Source organism: Lonchura striata, chromosome 1 (assembly GCF_046129695.1).
Source record: "Lonchura striata isolate bLonStr1 chromosome 1, bLonStr1.mat, whole genome shotgun sequence".
NCBI classification, from domain to species: domain Eukaryota; kingdom Metazoa; phylum Chordata; class Aves; order Passeriformes; family Estrildidae; genus Lonchura; species Lonchura striata.
Genome location: NC_134603.1, coordinates 24,222,903 through 24,240,343, shown reverse-complemented (window position 1 = coordinate 24,240,343; position 17,441 = coordinate 24,222,903). Strand labels below are relative to the sequence as shown.

The window sequence follows — 17,441 nt, the reverse complement described above, 5'->3', positions numbered from 1 at the left end:
TACCCAGCTAAAAATTACCTAATTTAGCTGGAGTAACAAGCTCTGACACATCTCCCAGCTCCCTCACACAATCTCAAACTGAAACCGTGCTGGAGATGATTTTACGTGTAACGATGTCCCCCCCAGAAAAGCAACAACTGCTTTGTGCGAGGCAGGGCGCGTTGCGGGGAGCGGGAGGCGAGAGGCGGCGGCGCGTGTGGCGAGAGCCCCGGCAGAGCCCCCGGCGCCATTTGCATAGAGCTGGTCTTGCTGTCAGTCACTGCGGGGCGGCATCTCCCCCAGCCGGCTGGTTACGCTCGGGCCTCGCCGCAAAGCTCGGCTTCTCCCGCACTTGGCAGCCGGCGACAGCCACCGGCACGGGGGCTTCTTAAAGAGCCCGCTGCGCTCCCCGGCCGAGCTCCGGCGCCGGAGGAGCGGCACGGTCGCCTCGGTGCGAGCGGGCCCCGAGTGCGGCCCTGGGGCGGCTCCGGGCGAGCCCCGGCTGCGCCCCTCGGCCGGGGCTGCGGGGCGGCCCCGCGAGGGCTGGGGCCGCCCGCAGTCGTAACAGAGCGCCGAGCGCCTTACAGCGTGTGGATACTGGGGGTTTCACAGTATCCACCAGCAAACAAATGACTTTTATTGTATTTATCCAGGCGCTTTTCCAGGATAAAGAAAAAAATAGGATTTTTATTAACAAGATGTGCCTCCATTTCTAATGTTTGCTCAACAACGTATCGCCTTAAAGCAAGCCTTCACATAAACACGCATGCCAGGCTTTAAATTTCTGTGGTCTAAACAAAACCAAAAACTGGAAAAAGAGAAAACCCAATAGATAGCAGGAAAGGTGTTCTCAAGTACAAAAAGCAAAAACTTAAGTTTGAAAAATGACGTACTCCATTGAAAGCGTCCGGAGGGTGGAAACAAACACCACTTGAGATAGTGGCAACAGCTTCCTAAGCTTAACATGTCCAGCCTTGAAAACAAGGGAGCCTAGAAGCGGGGGGGGAAGGAAAGAGAAATAATTATAGCTTGAAATATCCTAAGGCTATAAAGATCTAGGTATAAACTTGTTTGCTCTAAGGGGAAAAAACGCAAAGCAGGCAAGAGCCGCATTCAAAACAAGAAATTCACACTAAACAAAGGGAGACTTTTAACTGCTAAAAATCAATTAGCATTTAAAATAACAAGCACTTCTGGAACCATTTCTAAGACTTGGCTTGTCAGTACCATCTAACAAAATTGTGACCAGTCCACTTTGCTGGCATTGCTTTCAAGCCAAGATTAAATAAAGCATGTTATAGTCTGAAGCCTATTACACTTAAATTTGAGAAACAAAATACTCTTGTGGTTAGAAGCACTGTATGAAAACCATTACATATAAACACCTAATCCTTTCCTACTTCCCCTCACTTTGCACTTTACTAATATTAAGAATATAAAGCTGGTGGTTAGAGTTTTGGGTTTTCTAATTAGTGTTCTTAATTGTTCTTTAGTAACTGAACAAAAATTGGATGTGCTTCACATGGTTTAGACTCTGGTAGTATCAGCATTGAGGAGTCACAGGTGAGCCTATAATGTACCCTCCATTGTTGAAGCAGTTGTGCAGTGCCTGCCCAGACTCTTGACTTTTTGGAGACAAAAATAAGTCAGTGATTAAAGGCTCCTCCCCACAGACACAAAGAGCACAAATGAACAGTGTGGGGCAGAGGAACCACAATAACCCAAATGAAAGGAACCAAGCCCTCAGTCCAGCTGCTCCCAGGCCCCAGGGGCAAGACAGACCCAGAGTCCACAGGAGAGGCCCTCTCTAGACCACCTCACAGACGCAAGGAGGGCATTACTGCCCACTGGGTATGGGACTCAATATGAGATGCCCAAAAGAGTATTTTGGGATTGCAGAAGGCAGTACTTCTAAAAATATAGTAATATCTAAAAGGATATTTAGAGGAAGAACTGAAGTCAACACAAGGGATAGTGAACCATGAAAGTGGTTTGGGAAAGAACAAAGCATAGGATGATACTGGGAGAATGGGGGAAAAGGGATAACAGGAGCCAGGTGAATGTAAGCAGATACAGGTATTGCCCAGTATGGTTGTTCACCATGCCCTAGGCCCGAGCATAGCAGATTGTCCCATCTGCTTGTTAAACTACATTTGCAGCTATTTTCCTGGGTGAGGGGAAATCTCCATTCAGTGTGACCATGTACAGAAACATAGATGCCAGCAGCTGGAGTTGTACACCACGGGTCACAGGGGCCCAGGGTGCTTGAGGCACCAGAAGGCAGGAGGAGCCCAGGCACACGGCCTGGATGCCTGTGTCAGTGTGTGACCTCGGGCAAACTCCAAACCAGACTAGCCACACAGAAGGCTTGGGAGCCAAGCAACCATGAGTCTGGGCCAGATACTGCAGAGACCAGAAGGTCTGAGATTTGGCTACTGGATGGACACCAGGACACCTGGGGGCAGGCCAGACCAGCTGCCAGAGAGACCCAGTGTGTGTTTGTGTGTCAGATGGGAGACCAGGGGATCCAGGGACCAGTAACTGAGCAGAGTAAGAATTTAAGGCCACTTGCTGGAGGATCCATGTTGTGCACGTAAGCATTTGCCACAAACAAGCTTTCTTCACAGTCAGCCAGTGAATGGAAAGGATGAGGCCATTGAAGCTGCTTGTATTTGCATGAGTGCTGCATTTCTTGATGTCTGTCTGTTTCTACACATATAGTGTGCATATGTGCCTCTTAAAGGTACATCCTTGTGGTCCTGGCCACGAGGAGCTGCAGCAGTCTCTTCTACTATGGGCTACCAGATGCAGCAACTCCCAGTATTAGACTCATCTAAACCTGTATTACTCTATTACCTTAGTGCTTTATGTTGCTAGAGAGACTAAGTTTCCACTCCAATGTAATTATAGCAGAATACTGCTATAAAGTTTTCTTTTGAGAAAATGCCTCATGAAATGCCTGAATTACATATTGTTCTGCATGAGTGTAAAATAACTCTTGTATAAAATGAAGCTGGCTGCCAACCAAGATTTTTTTCCTTCTTTTTTTTTTTTTTTCCCCTTTTTAAAATAGCTCTGCTCATCAGCCTAAGGTCATATCAGTACTTGGATGAGAAATCACAGAATGTGAAAAGCCTGGATATTAATGCTATGTAGAGACATCTTCAAGCTAAAACAGTAGGTGTAGCTCCAAGACAATTACAAAAACTGAAGATGCTGCCACAATCCACCTTTCATCCTACACCTTCCACCAACACTTGCACTTAATGCAACACAGTGCCCAGCCAGTTCAGCAAGATGATCTAGCTACAGAATAATCTATTTATTTTGCAAACATAAGAATTTAATATGAATTTAATAATTGGTTTAAGTCAACACAGATGTGGTACATTGTCAAAACAGTCATTTCTGCCTCCCCCCAGCCATGTCATGTTCCTGCCACTTCACTGTGCTGATATGAGCACTCGCAAATCTGGACAAGTCATATTAATAATTTTTTTCTGAGCTGAGTTAGTTTAAATCACCAGCAGTTCTCTAATCTGGTATGCCACAGGATCAATAACTCACACAGAGAAATATCTTGATAAAGCTTCTTTAGACTCTACCTGGATCATAGTAGGGTTAATTGGAAACCATATTCCTAAAGACTTGTATTACCACAACTGAGGGGACAGCAAACCACAGGTAGCAGGAGAGAAATTCTGCTCAGCATTGAAGAAAATAAACATACATGCACCCCTCACATCACTTCACTGCCTTCTATACCTCCTGGTTTTGCTGTGAAAATGTCTGGAATTAATACCAGAAAATGATACAAACAGTGCATCCTGCAGAACTATTGAGATTAATGAATCACAGCTCTAATACAGTCAGGAATTCAAGTAGCCAAATCACTGTGGATTGCTGAAAAAGCTCAGTGGCCACAAATTTTACAAGTGATAAGTTTGTATCACTGCCACTAACTGCATCAAGTGGCCCATGTAAATATAGACACATTATAAGACAAAACACCCTGAAAAGGAGAATGTCTTAAATCAAGGGAGCATTTTGGAGGAAGTGGGAGGATCTTTTGTCACACAGAACTGAGGAGGAATCTCTCCATGACAGACTTAAAAAAAGAATCACTTTAAGGTACATGGAGACAAAGAGAAAAAGACATCTGAGAAAACTGAGAATGCCCTAAGAAAGAATGTGTCTTGAAAGATGCCATTTGGAACAGAGAGCAAATATGAATGTTGAAAGGAATGGCACCAGCTTAAGTGATTCAGGCTGGGACCTTCTAGTGCAAAAAATATCAAATCACCAGATTGCTAAGCCCTGTGAAGATGTTTTGCCCACAAAGTGGTAGCCCCAGGATAAGTCTGAAGGACTACTGTTCTTATTTAGTAATACGCAAGTAAACCAGCTCTGCAGAGGCCTGGGGTTAGCATTTGCAATCACCTAGCAGCCTGAAAATCCTTGAGAAGAGGATGATTGCAAGATTTGAATCAAAGCTAAAATGGAACCCTGGCACCCCTGTGCTTATAAATAATGTAGAAAGACTCAGCAGCTAGCATGGGGTATGTTATACATAACTGAATATACTGGGCTATTATGGCAGTGGAAACATTTGGCAACTATCAAGGCAGTTGCTTACCCTTGCAAATGAATTTGGCAGCTGCATAAGATGAGAGTGTCTATAGGTAGTAAGGGCTGCAAAACTTCCATTAGGTCATCATATAGTCCTCTCTACTGACACGACAGCAAGACAGTGCCAAGTCATTCGATCTGCCTGTCTTTAAGAGCCTGCTAAGCAAAGGGTGGGTAAGAAAACTTTGCTTGGAAGGTTTCTCACAGGGCCAGTTGTTTCATGGGCAGGGTCTAAAGGTAAGGGTTGCAGACATTAGTCACTAAGAATAGGGTTGAAGATGACAAAGTTTTGTGAACCAAAAGCTGTAATACAACTTCACCTAGAAGTTACAGTGCTTAAATACATTCACATCAGACCATTTAGAAATAATAGTTTTAGGTCATTTGTGTTTCAAATGGCTTTCTCATGTCACTTGATTTTTTTTCCTCATCTTCATCAGCACTTTCACCATCAGTTTTATACTTTATTGTTATTATCTTTGCTGTACCTGGACCTCTTAGACCACTCCTTTCGTTTCTCCTGCACAATTATTTCTAAACCCCTCTCCTGCATGTGACATGAGACAAATTAGGCAACACTTTACCTCTTTTCTTTGTCCTGTATCTATTTTTGTGATCTGTATCTAGCATGTATTACCTTCCAATCTCTAACAGGTCTTGAAACTGGTGCAGGAACAAGAATTCCAGCCTGCTTCAGGGTGCTTATCAGCTAAAATTCCAAGCATGAAAGATAAATACAATTCTGTCCCTTCTGCTGATATAAGGTATTCTCTCAACATTTAGCCTATTGAAATGGGGAATATATGAATTAGCCAATTAAAATGCCCTCCATGCCAAATTTTAAAGAATTTATCTTCATCTCATTGTGTCATTCCAAGACCCACACATTCAGATCAGTAACCATCCTTCAAACTACATTTGGCTTAAAGCTATATAACACTGCGTGACTGTACAGATCCATTAATTAGCTCTTCACTTGTGTCCTTAAAAATAGAAAAGCTAACAGCCCCATTATTTACAAATTAAGAAATGCATCAATTCCTAATACATGCTTATACCTTCTCTGATCCTCTCTTCCAACAAGCTTTTTGATGACTAATCAAAAACAGCTGAGAAATACAGAAAGGTTTGAAAGTATTCTTTTTCCTCACTTCTTTGCTAGCAAGATAGCCCCTAGGAAAAGAAATAGTGTAAGAGAAGCCAAGTTTCTGCAAGTTTCCCATTTTGTTCATAGAGAGATTAAAATTTTGGAGATTATGCTTTTACATACTATGCTGAAAATACTACCCTGTGCACTATTCCCTGCAGTTGACAGAGAAACAGCTTTCTCCATTCTTCTAATCTTGCTCAGTGGATGATTTGAAGACAGTGAGATAATCATCTTATTGTCTTGTTGGCTCAAGGAAAGTCATACTATGACAAAGCTTCTGCTTCAAGGAAAACTTCAGGCTCAAAGCCAAGAGCTGGGACTGAACTCTAGTTAGGCTGACACGGCAACAAAGGGGATCCAAACAATGAGCACAGCCACAGAAAGATTTGACAACTAGCTTTGAAGGCATTCAGGCCTAGTCTGTCATAATACTCATGATAGCTCAAAAAAACCTCCCAGTTCCTTTCAGTAAGGCATTTCTTGTCCCTCCACCTGATAGCTGTGTTCCCTCATCTTTTGTTAAGACCACCTTCATATCTATTTGAGACAGGAAAGCTGAGAATATACACACCAAAACCTCACATTCCAAACTAGAACTTTATAAGGGGTGAGAAAAGGAAAATAAAGACATGTGAGAAAATGTGAATAGCCATGCATTTCTCTTTGACCCATCTTACATTTGTACAGCCTGGTAACAGATTTTGAAAATCAAAAAAGAAGTAAGAAGAAACTATGTGTACAGCTCCCCTCAGAAAGGATGAGGGAATAGAAAGAATTATTACTGATAAACCTGAATTCTTTAAGAAAATCTTGACGCAGCGTATTTTCCAAGTGCCTAATTTTTAAAGTTACAGTATTAGATAATTTCTTTTCTGTATATTGCAGACTACATGCTGTGTGCTTGCATGCAACTCTAGGGAGCTAAATTGTAATAAATATATTGGGATAGTAAGTTCATTTCCCAACCCATCCCCTGCCAGCCCTTGGAAAGGGGTGTTTGCTTTGTATCTCCAGTTTCCAAGTAGACCTCTCTTTCTGCATGAGTTTTTAAGTCTTTCTGCTTGTTTGTTTATAAATTTTAATTTTCAATAACTTAACACCTTTTTTTAAAAATGTATGAAAGACTATCATCTTCACATGGAGCACAGCTTTCTTCAGTAACGTATGTATCACTGCTCAAAAGTAAAGAACCTGGCAATTTATATGTTTCATTGAAAAGAAGCAGCCACAGATAATAGACAAGTTACTAGTGTGCAATTTTCATTTTAATCCCTCCAATTTCCTTGGAAAATGTTGAATATCTTACATCTAATATAATTCTTTTTCTTTATTTTCTGATCATGTAATACCCTTTCTAATTTATGATTTACTTCCACTCGCCTTCATTATCTTCATTAGCTCAAATGCAAAGCACATTTAACTGGGGCAGATGAAAAGTACATTTCTCTGCCAATTCACGGTTCTTTTCTCCAATGTGTGAATATCCTGGTTATATCATCTATAATTACATAAAGCCTAGTTATTCATATGACAGCAAGATATGATCATACCAAATTATAAATTAACTGTGGAATATCCCACTAGAATTATGCAAGTCTGGATTTGTTTTACAGCAGCATTGCAGATGGCTGCCCCATCCAAGAAAGCACTTTTGCAGTTGCTGAACATTATATGAGATGTTGCCTTTGGTGGTGAAGCTGCTGTAAATTTCCTTCTTTCCATCTCACTCTTGGCTGCTAATTCTACTAGCACTGTTTAGCTCAGCACTCAGCTGGTGGGCATCCCAAATTCAAGATAAATAAACACAGTTAGGAACATGACAACAGCCCAGGGGAACACTGAGTGTGCACAATCAGCTGTGGAAACACAAGGAAAGGCCTTAAGACAGCTGCAGAGTAGAAGACACCATTTCACACCCCAAAGAAGAACACCAAGTAAAAGGTGTTGTCTTGAGGAAATGTCAAAGAATCCCAAAGCTACAGACCACAAAACATGAGACCCACTGTGACTGATGTATAAATAAACACTTCTGGAACCAGCATCCAATCAGATACAGACAATTTATCTTACCATGCATTTACATCAGTCCAGTTTTATTAACCAGTCCCCATCTCTTGCGATGGACTGATCAAACAGGCACAGATGACACCTAAACAGTAAAGAAACTATCCTGAATTGAGAATAAACTTGTCTATAAATGTATCTGTTCGCTATTATAAATGATTCTTCTAGAATATTGCAGGGAGGAGGAGAACATTTTAAATCATAAAGATCTAACAAAGTAATTTGGTACTATTTTGAATAAGAAATTACAACAAAATTTATAGACTTGTAAAATCTTACTTGCAAACAATGCAGTAATAAATTACTTACACTCAGGCATCCAGTCACATCTTAGCTGTTCTAAGGTGTGCTTAGTAATTTTTAAGAGCTACAGATGATTATGGAGTATCTTTTACCCAAAGATTTAAGTGCTTTACCAGTTGTTGATAAAACATTTAAAGGACACACAGAACTGCAGCTACAAAGATATCAAAGTAATTCTAGGAATAATCTGCTTCATTATGAGATGCCAGGCATGAATGTTTTTAGTTCTGTTACTAGAAACCAAAAGTAGGCAGTTAGACTGAAATTGGACAATATGAAAGTCTTGAAAATAAAATTTTTCAATCATCTGATTAAAAGTGACAGGTAATTGCTACTGTCATAAATGAACAGTGGATTTTCTCTGAATAGTAACATTAATTGCTTAAAAGGACTTTATTCATATCAAGTGATAAGAGGTATCAGACAGACCTGTAATAATGTTCTAAAAAGCTGAAGGAACCGCATTATGAAAAATGAAGCTTAAGTATGCAAATCATCCAACCTTACAGATCAATGTAGTCAGTAAACATTAACTGTATTCCAGAGAAGATAGAGAAAATATATTCAAAACTGTATGTAAATAATCAGTACAGTTGATATTATCATGAAAGACATTCAGAAACATCTATTTAGAGACATAGGGTGAGCACATTAATCCTGTTATGAAATTTAGTTCCAATTTGTCCTCATTGTTAGCTCAAAGATAGTATCTGACCATGACTTCTGGCAAAGTTCCTCTTGGAAGATGCATTAGCAGATGTTAGTGATGGATGAAAAACAAGGTACTCTTGAACCAAAAACCAACCAAACAGGTAGAGAGCTGTAACAGAATAAAAGTCTTCATCCACTCTTTCTGTTCACCTACAAACAATGAAATCTTAGTCCAACTGGAAAGTTGCATCCAAGTGTTCAGGTGAAAAGAGCTGTTCATTTCCACACACAAAATAGTAAGCCCAAAGGGCAGAACACAGCAACATTCTCCTAGATTAAAAGTACCAACAGAAAGTAAGCTGTAAACTCAGATAATAAACATAAATTAAATTATGTTTGCTTTATATATATAAAATAAGTATGTTAAATCTTTAAATTGAAGGCAATGTGGGTAAAAACCTCAGTTCTTGCCAATCCTGCTCACTAGCTACACCGAGGAGATACTAAGTATAGTTTAGGGGTCTGCCTGTCCATTGTTCCTTCAAATGCAACTTATTTGTATTTTCTTGTTATTGCTAATAGAACCTCAGAATGTCACATGGACAAGTAGAAACTGAGTATTTGAAAGGTACAATATCCTTCCAAACACATTAATGGTTTTGTTTTCAGTTACTGAAATAGTAAATAGTTTATAGTAATAGTAAATAGTTTAGGAATATTTAAGTAATTTTCATTTTTAAAGAGCATGCCCACTTAGCTGAATTCTTTGGAGGGATTGTATTAATGACAATGTCAAATAAATCACCTCCCTTTCAAAGATCCATTGTGTGAACAAGTATAATATTCTGAATACAAAACAAAGGTACCAAAGAGATTGCCATGTTCATTCCTTTTTAAAAAAAGCAAGTACCAATTCTTAAAGGAGTAGTAAAGTTCATTTTCCTACAAAGAAACATGTAACATTATTTTCCAGTATTCAGAACTTATAATCACAAGCTGTAAATTGCCCAATGAACATGTTCAAAATCTTACAGTTCAAACACTCCTGAAATTACAACACATAGGTAAGTTTCATTCAGCTGTTGCTACAAACTTACTAAATGTCTCTGAAAATACCTCATCTCACAGAATTTCAGAGTCCCTTGCACTTCACTTTTACTAATGACATTTTAGTTAAGATTTTTTTTAAAGATGCTTAGCAAAACATCTATTTTTTAAGCCAGATACGCTATAATTTTAAGATTGATTCCATCTAATAAAATCCTTACTTGCCTGCTCCAAGAAATGAACACCATGTGTCAGATAACTGAGTTTTGTTGGTTTTGGTTTTTTTTGGTTTTTTTTTTTTTTTAAGAATGCACAGCATTTTCAGGGCTGGGTATCAAAAAGATTAGGTCTATGAACAGTGCAGTTGTCCAATGGTTCACAGGTGTTTCAAAAGAATTTCAATGGAACCTAGGGTATTTATTTACACATTCCACTGCAGCACTGGAAACCCAAACACGGCAGTTTTGAGGGTCATACATAACTATCAAACTGTTTATCATCTGCATTAAATGCTATGGAGACCAAAATAATGCATACACACAGACTTTTTCAATCTTAAAATTATTTTAATGCCCCTTTAAGTATGAGTAGAAGTATGAGGTTCCAGAGACCAACAGTCAAATATAATTCCATTATAATATTAATAATAATAAAAAAACCCAACTGACTCTGGCTTTTACAACTGGTTTCCATTACTTCTGAATTTCATACCAAAGCCAGCTTTGACAAAACAATTTAACTTCACACTACAAAGAAGGTTATGATTTACATAATCAATGTAATCGCTACATTGGCTGTAATGAATAGCAGACAAATGTGATGTAAAGGGCAGAAACTGTCTTGGAAAATCTGAGTTATTAAAGAAATTACTTAAGATTTAAGGAAGACTCAATACAGGTTTGTTTTCTCACTACAGTGCTCTCATCACCAGTGAACCTGAAGACAATAACTAACATTGACATTAGACTTCCTTCTTTTATACCACCTTTCATGACAGTTTTTCAAAGGCTTGCAGGGTTGGCCTCCTTCTGCATGCATAGAAAGGGCCTGGGCACAAAATGCCTTGTTCAGAAAGGCAACAGCACATCAAGAGAAGCAGCTCACCCAGTTTCACTCCACAACTTTTTGGTTATTTTTCTAAAGTCATCACAGAGGACCCATACCAGAATTCTGCAACCAGAATTCCACACCCAGAATTCATGATATGGAAAAGACATTTAGTATCTTTTCCACTTCATAATATTTTTTGCTATAATGACTGCAGATTTCCCATGTTATTTTGGAATTAAATCCACTGTTTATCTTTTAAGTTCACTGCTAAGCAGAACTAGCAGATACAAATTTTTGCAGATGTACCTATAGGGAAGCATGACCCCTCAACATGTCCTATAGACACTGAAAAATTTCTTGAAGTCTAGGAGTCAACTAGAAGTTTCAGCATGCAGCAGATAAACACAAAAGACTTAAAGACCTACAAGGAAGCTGAATTTCCCCACATTAGCTCTGCCAAATTGAGTGCATACACTCTGGGTCACATACCATGCCAGTGGCAGCATCCTATCAGGGCTATCACATTCCCATTTTCTAGGACTGAAATGCAGAAAGAAGAGTCAATGGCAAAGGCTCTCCAAAGCACCTTACAGAATGGAGGGGATTGCTGCCTACCAGGGCCTGGAATTTGTACAACCTCCAGATGCTAGAAAGGGTGTTGATGGAGAGAAAAAGAATCAAAAACTACAAAGACATGCAAAAGGGACCAGACAAAGACGGTTCAGGCAGGAACAAGCATGTAACAATAAAAGGAAAAAGGCAGCCACTTTTAAACAGATGAAGGTCAGTAAGCTTCCTCAGCAATGCACTACATCCTATTGCCAGACCCAGTCCCATCTTCCTACTAAACTGCATTTCTAAATATTTTCCCGGGGGAAGCTGGAGTTGGACAGGTTACAGGTACCTGGTATGTCAGCAAGCAGAGAGGCCAGAGACCAAGTATGCTGCCTGGATATACTGTGTGAGATTGCTAACAAACACTAACGTGGACTAGCTGGCAAGTAGTATAAGAGGCTTGGAAGCCAAATATTGGAGCAGCCATGAGTCTGGGCCAGATATTGGAGACTTGACTACTGAAGGGACCAAAAAGTCCATGCAAGTTACTCAAGAGACCAGGACATCTTGGACCACAGCTGGGGTGTCCAACAAATCAAGAAGCCAGCTACTGAACAGACTGAGTGAATCAGGTCAGTTACTGGAGGGATCTAAATTCTCTGTGTGCATGTGTATTTACATATAAATACATATGCATTCATTTGTTTTTCCACAAACAGGCTTTTACCCCAAGCAGTCAGATCAGGGAAGGGATGTGTCCATGGGCACTGCTTGTGCTTGCCTGAGTGCAGTGTTCTGTATCTATGTTGGCCTAAGTGACCAGTCATGTGCATGTGTATATAGGACATATGTGTGCCTATTGGGAATAATTCCCTTCTGGGAATTAGCCTCACTAATGGCTAATTAATTGGCTGGACCTTGGGACACAGAGCTGTGTTAGTTTTGCTTCAATAAGGCTTCAGGATTTAAGAGGTCTTATAACAAACAAAATTGAATGCAACTGCTAAAGCCTTCCAATAATTCAAGGTGGTAAGAGGCCCTGAAATGTTCTTTTAAAACTTCACTCACTACACAAACTATTATTAATTAAATGAACCTTAAACCATCATTATCAGTGTAATTAATTACAAAGAAACAACAGTGAAATAACAGTAAGACAGGTTTTTAAAATGCCTGAGCTGGCTCCAAAAGGAGTGATTTTCATCCATCAATGTTAGTAACACAGTTCAAGTGCCAGGCTTTCAAGATGTACTTAGCTCCTGAGGTCATACACTTGCATTCACACAACACCGAACTGTGCTGCATCTGTGGTCAGAGCACACCAGGACTGGGAAATGAAGACACTCAACCCCACAATGTTGCTCAGGTCCGTCCAAGTGCACTTGCTATAGTTCAGACACTTCAGTGTCTTTGCAGTGCTTACTACCCTGGTTTTTAGAGGCATTCATTACCAGGGCACAGCTGATGAAGTGCACACCCACAAATGATCAAAGCCAGTTCTCTGTGGCTGAAGTTGGCTTAAACCTTAAGTGCCCACTGGAGACACTGAAGAAAAGAAAACCTCATGAATTCTGAAAAAAACCTGAATCCACTCAGAATGGCTAGCTTTCTCTGCATGAGTTCAACAAGGTCTCCAAATTACAACACTTTCCCACTATTTAAGGTATTACAATTCTTGTATTGCACCAACTGTAGATTAGAGTGAGTTGACTATAAGGCTTTCCTGGAAGACACAAACCTGAATAGCAACACTACCAACTAGCTTCCAAAGCATCTTGGTTCTTTCCTTTTTTATTCAAAAATTTGTTTAACACTTATTCCAATCACTCTATCCAGTATAACACCGAAAAATGCTTATAACGCTGCACAATGCTTATAATAGCACTTCACAAAAATTTAGTATATACAGTCTATCATTCATAAGCTTCAAAATTCTCTTATGATATATGGTAGTAAAAAAGAAAGAGCATCTTACCAGCTTTGGGCACAGTTAGTGTTTTCTTTTCTGCCTTGCTACACTTGTCAATGCTGAAACATGCTTTTGGCTTTATTTTTCCAGTTGACTCCATAGACCGTGTAAAATTTTCATTTTGATTCTGGATACTTATTTTAGATAGCAATGAAGCATCTCCCTCTTTCTCATCTATCTGCAAAAGAGAAATAAGTTCACAATAGCATTTCCTGCATGCAGGTGGAGAGGAATAGAGAAAAGAGCAACAAGAAGGGATTTCAAGACATATTAATTGTCATTATCAAATTGTTACATAAATACATACATCTCTGCAAAACTATATGCATCACAATATGTGTGTGCACACAATACCAAACACTTGTGTAAATAGTTTATGAATTTAGTTTAATACAAGTCTTCTGTAGATAAATAAAAATTGTGCTGCTTTTCTGTGTCAATATTAAAGGTTTCAGAGAAAGTCCCTTTGCAGCAGAACTGCAACTCAGCATACTGAGACTTTACAAAAAGAATCCTTGCTTTTTAACTGCTTTTACAAAAAAATCCAATAAAGCCCATGACAAGATGCAATCTCCACCTCATTTACACTTGGGAATTGCATTTGGGCTCAATACTGATTAATTTTATTTATTTGAAAAACATTCTTCTGCAACCACTCCACAGTGAGAGAAGCCTAACCTGAGAAGCAAGGTCAAAGGTACTTACAGCAAAGCTGTCAAAATTTGTTCTGAATAGATTATTTAAACAGAGATTGTTTGTAGTGAGCTCAGATGTTATCTTTTAATAACAATACTGTACAAAATACTTTTAGTACACTGTTCAGTTTACCTCCTTCGACTTAATTTCTTGGTCCATCTCCTTAGTTTCATTCTTGAGACAAACAGCAGTACATTTTCCTGGTGGTATAAACCTTGGCTTTTTGCCAGCATTTCCTAGGACTTGACTGGGAGCTGCAGATCGCCTCATATTCAGCTGTACTGCTCTGCAGAGTGGACAAGAAGGAAGCAGATAAAGACAATTGTAGTCAGAATAGGCTTTAAATATAAAAATATATCCATAGGTGACAACAAAAGCACTATTTCAAAATATAAAAGAGCATACAAGATCTTAAAATAACAATATTAATTCACAAGCATAGTAACATTTAAGAAAAGGTAGTATTGTTGCAATGCTGTGTTTAAGTACTAAGAAAGATCAACTACAGCAAATTCTGCAGCTGAACACCTCGATTTTAATTTAAAAAGACAATAATGGAGTTCCCAACAGCAATAAATGCTCTGGAGATACACAGTATAGGGCTACTTAGCAAACTTACAGCAGTTTTATTAAAAGAAAGACAATTTTAAGCAAAACTTACTATTCTATACACTCTTCTATAATTTTGAAAAGCCCATTATTAGTGCACAATGAACAATGAATCTTGAAGGTATGTCTCATATCTGGGACCAGCATTTTGCATTAAACAGTCAATTACATTGGTCATTCAGGTTCACCATAATAAGATTAATATTCAGCAGAAAATTATCACTGAATTACAGTGAATATTATTGCTTCATGTTATGTCCACTTGAACAGTGGAAGGAATGTATTATAGGTTTTCCCTCAAAATATAAGACCATTATTCCCCAGAAAAATCTTAGGGCAAAACCAGACATATACCAATGTTAATATGACAAAGTTTACTTTTGCAACCAATAGAAAAACAAGTTATAATCTTAATGCTTCAAAGAAGTAGACAGAAATCAAACAAAAGAAGAAAATGCCAATAGAATGACACAGCAGCCAAAATGAAGAAGGCAAGCACAACTTGCACTGCAGTTACAGGTTTAATTCTCTGTTTACACGTTTATTTTAAATGATTGCACCAACAACTGGATTAAAAATAAACTGCAATACAGATTGCAGAATCAAACTTCTGTAACATCTCAAAAGCATGTTTGCATTCTGCTGCAAGTGTGTTTCTGCACCTTTTTTGGCGCTACTCTGCACTCCAGTGGCTTCCTGGGGCACAACCACCATTATTTCCAAGGTTTGCACTGAAGTAGTGACAGAGCACTGCCAAAACACTTTTCAAACATGCAGAGACTGGTAGCAGGAGTACTACTCTCTCCCCATATCTGCACAACTAGCATATATATGATGCTGTTACTAGACATAAATCGCAGGGGCAAAATGGCCTCAACTGTTGTCACTTCCACTGTGGCTGTTATTAAAAATACAAGGAAAGAAGCCTCTGTGTATGCAGCAGTTCACTTAAGTTAGGCTTACCTGACAACAGTGACAGCAAATGAGTTTTAGTTAACCCTATGCAATAAGGGAGTAGCATGGTTATTATAACAGGAAGATCTGTAGCATGAAAAGCCACTGTGAACACTGCAAAAGTGTCAAGAATATTCAGGGGGAGCAGACTGCAAGTACCAGTGCTCACCACAGCCAGCTTCAGGTGCCATGGGAATCTGAACAAGTTCTCTTCCCAACCCGACACTACACAGTGATGCTTGGGAAGACATTACAGGACACCCCAGGATTCTGCAGGAGGACTGTGCATAGCATGGCTGCAGTGCTACATTAACCCTGCCCACTGCACTTGAGGTTCTGTGGGACAGAGAAGCTGTATAATTCATAAATTGCACATATCCATGACTAAAGTGCTTTGTTTCCCAAATCTATTTGGCCATTGCACTATCACTTAGTCTAAAACCATAAAAACAAACTCATTAGGAGATCTGAAAATTACTAAGACATTTGAAGACACTATCTTTGATAACTCAGTAACTTCACTGTTACCGTATTACCTACGTGTAAGTAAAAAGACTGTTACAGGTTTGTGGGTTTTAAAATTAAATATGGCAGCCAGAATTACATCTTTGTTTTTTAAAATACAAGTTTTCATAAAATATAATGAATTTTTAATATGTTAAAAAAATAACCAAAACGCTTACAATTTACTTTACACTACTAACTTTACAGTACTACCTAATAGGAATAGAACATCAGGGACATACAACAAACCACTGATGCCAGGTCCTTCAGATAAGATCAGAGTGAGTGAAGCATGGCAAGGAACAGCTCCGGACTACAACTAAATGAAAGAATATGCAAATATGCCCTTTCCTGAGAGACAGCACCGGTACACCGGGAACCATGCCCTTGCCTTACTGCTAGGTCTGGCTGCAGGGAAACAGCTGCGAGCAATGCAAAAAGCACTGCTCCGGCTTTTATTAGCAACCGTGCCTGACCAAACCCAGCGCACCACGAAACCACAGCCCAAACCGTCTCACAGTTTGTCAGGCATTGAATTCGGTTGTACTTTCTCCCTTAAGGGTACATTAGTAGCTGCATTGAAAATTAAATATGCATACAAAGAACGTTTCGAGATTTTACACATGCAGCTCAACACGGTGCGCACGGAGCTCTGCTAAAGGCAGCCACAATGCCCACCCCGGCCCAAACTCGAGCAGCTGCTCCCGGAGTGTTTGAACAGGCACTGCCGGCACAGATGCAGAGGCAGAACAGGGGCTGTGGGCAACTGCGGAGACGTGACACAGCATCACCTTAAACTGCAGGCAGCAAGCGCATCGCCTAGAACATCAGCATTACTGAAAAATCGCTTCAAACCAGAAATAGCTGTAAGGAATTTTTACAAGAGCCATGTAGCAGTAGGACAAGGGTGGGTGGCTTCAATCTGAGGTAGCGGGGATAGATTATATGTAAGGCAGAAATTCCTCACTCTGACGACGGTGAGGCACTGGAACAGGCTGCCCAGAGAACTTGTGAATGCCCCCTCGCTCAAGACCAGGATGAACGAAGCTCTGAGCAACCTGATCTAGTGAGAGATGTCCCTGCCCACGGCAGGGGGGTGAAGCGATGCCATTGGTAGGGTCTGTCCCGGGGTCGCTTCCAGCAGGGCCCGCGGCTGCCGTACCTGCGCTCCCGCCTCCGCGCTCAATTGTCCCGCCGCGCGCTCCCGGCAGCCCTGCGGCCGCACCGCGCCTGCGCCCCGCCAGCCTTCCCTTCCCGCCCCCGGGAGGCGCTGCCCGCGCA

General features: G+C 40.1%; 1 protein-coding gene across 1 annotated transcript in view; it reads right to left on the bottom strand.

Annotated features, from left to right (window-relative positions):
• The window catches only part of RAD54B (RAD54 homolog B), a 62,242-nt gene extending 44,842 nt beyond the window's left edge, over window positions 1–17,400 (bottom strand). Inside the window, exons 1-3 of the mRNA XM_021543212.3 lie at window positions 17,323–17,400; window positions 14,226–14,379; window positions 13,404–13,575 (exon numbers count right to left, since the gene is read on the bottom strand). Coding sequence (XP_021398887.1) covers window positions 13,404–13,575; window positions 14,226–14,363 — 310 coding nt within the window. The 5' untranslated portion in view covers window positions 14,364–14,379; window positions 17,323–17,400. The remainder of the gene's footprint in view (window positions 1–13,403; window positions 13,576–14,225; window positions 14,380–17,322) is intronic.
• Window positions 17,401–17,441: the final 41 nt, after the last annotated feature.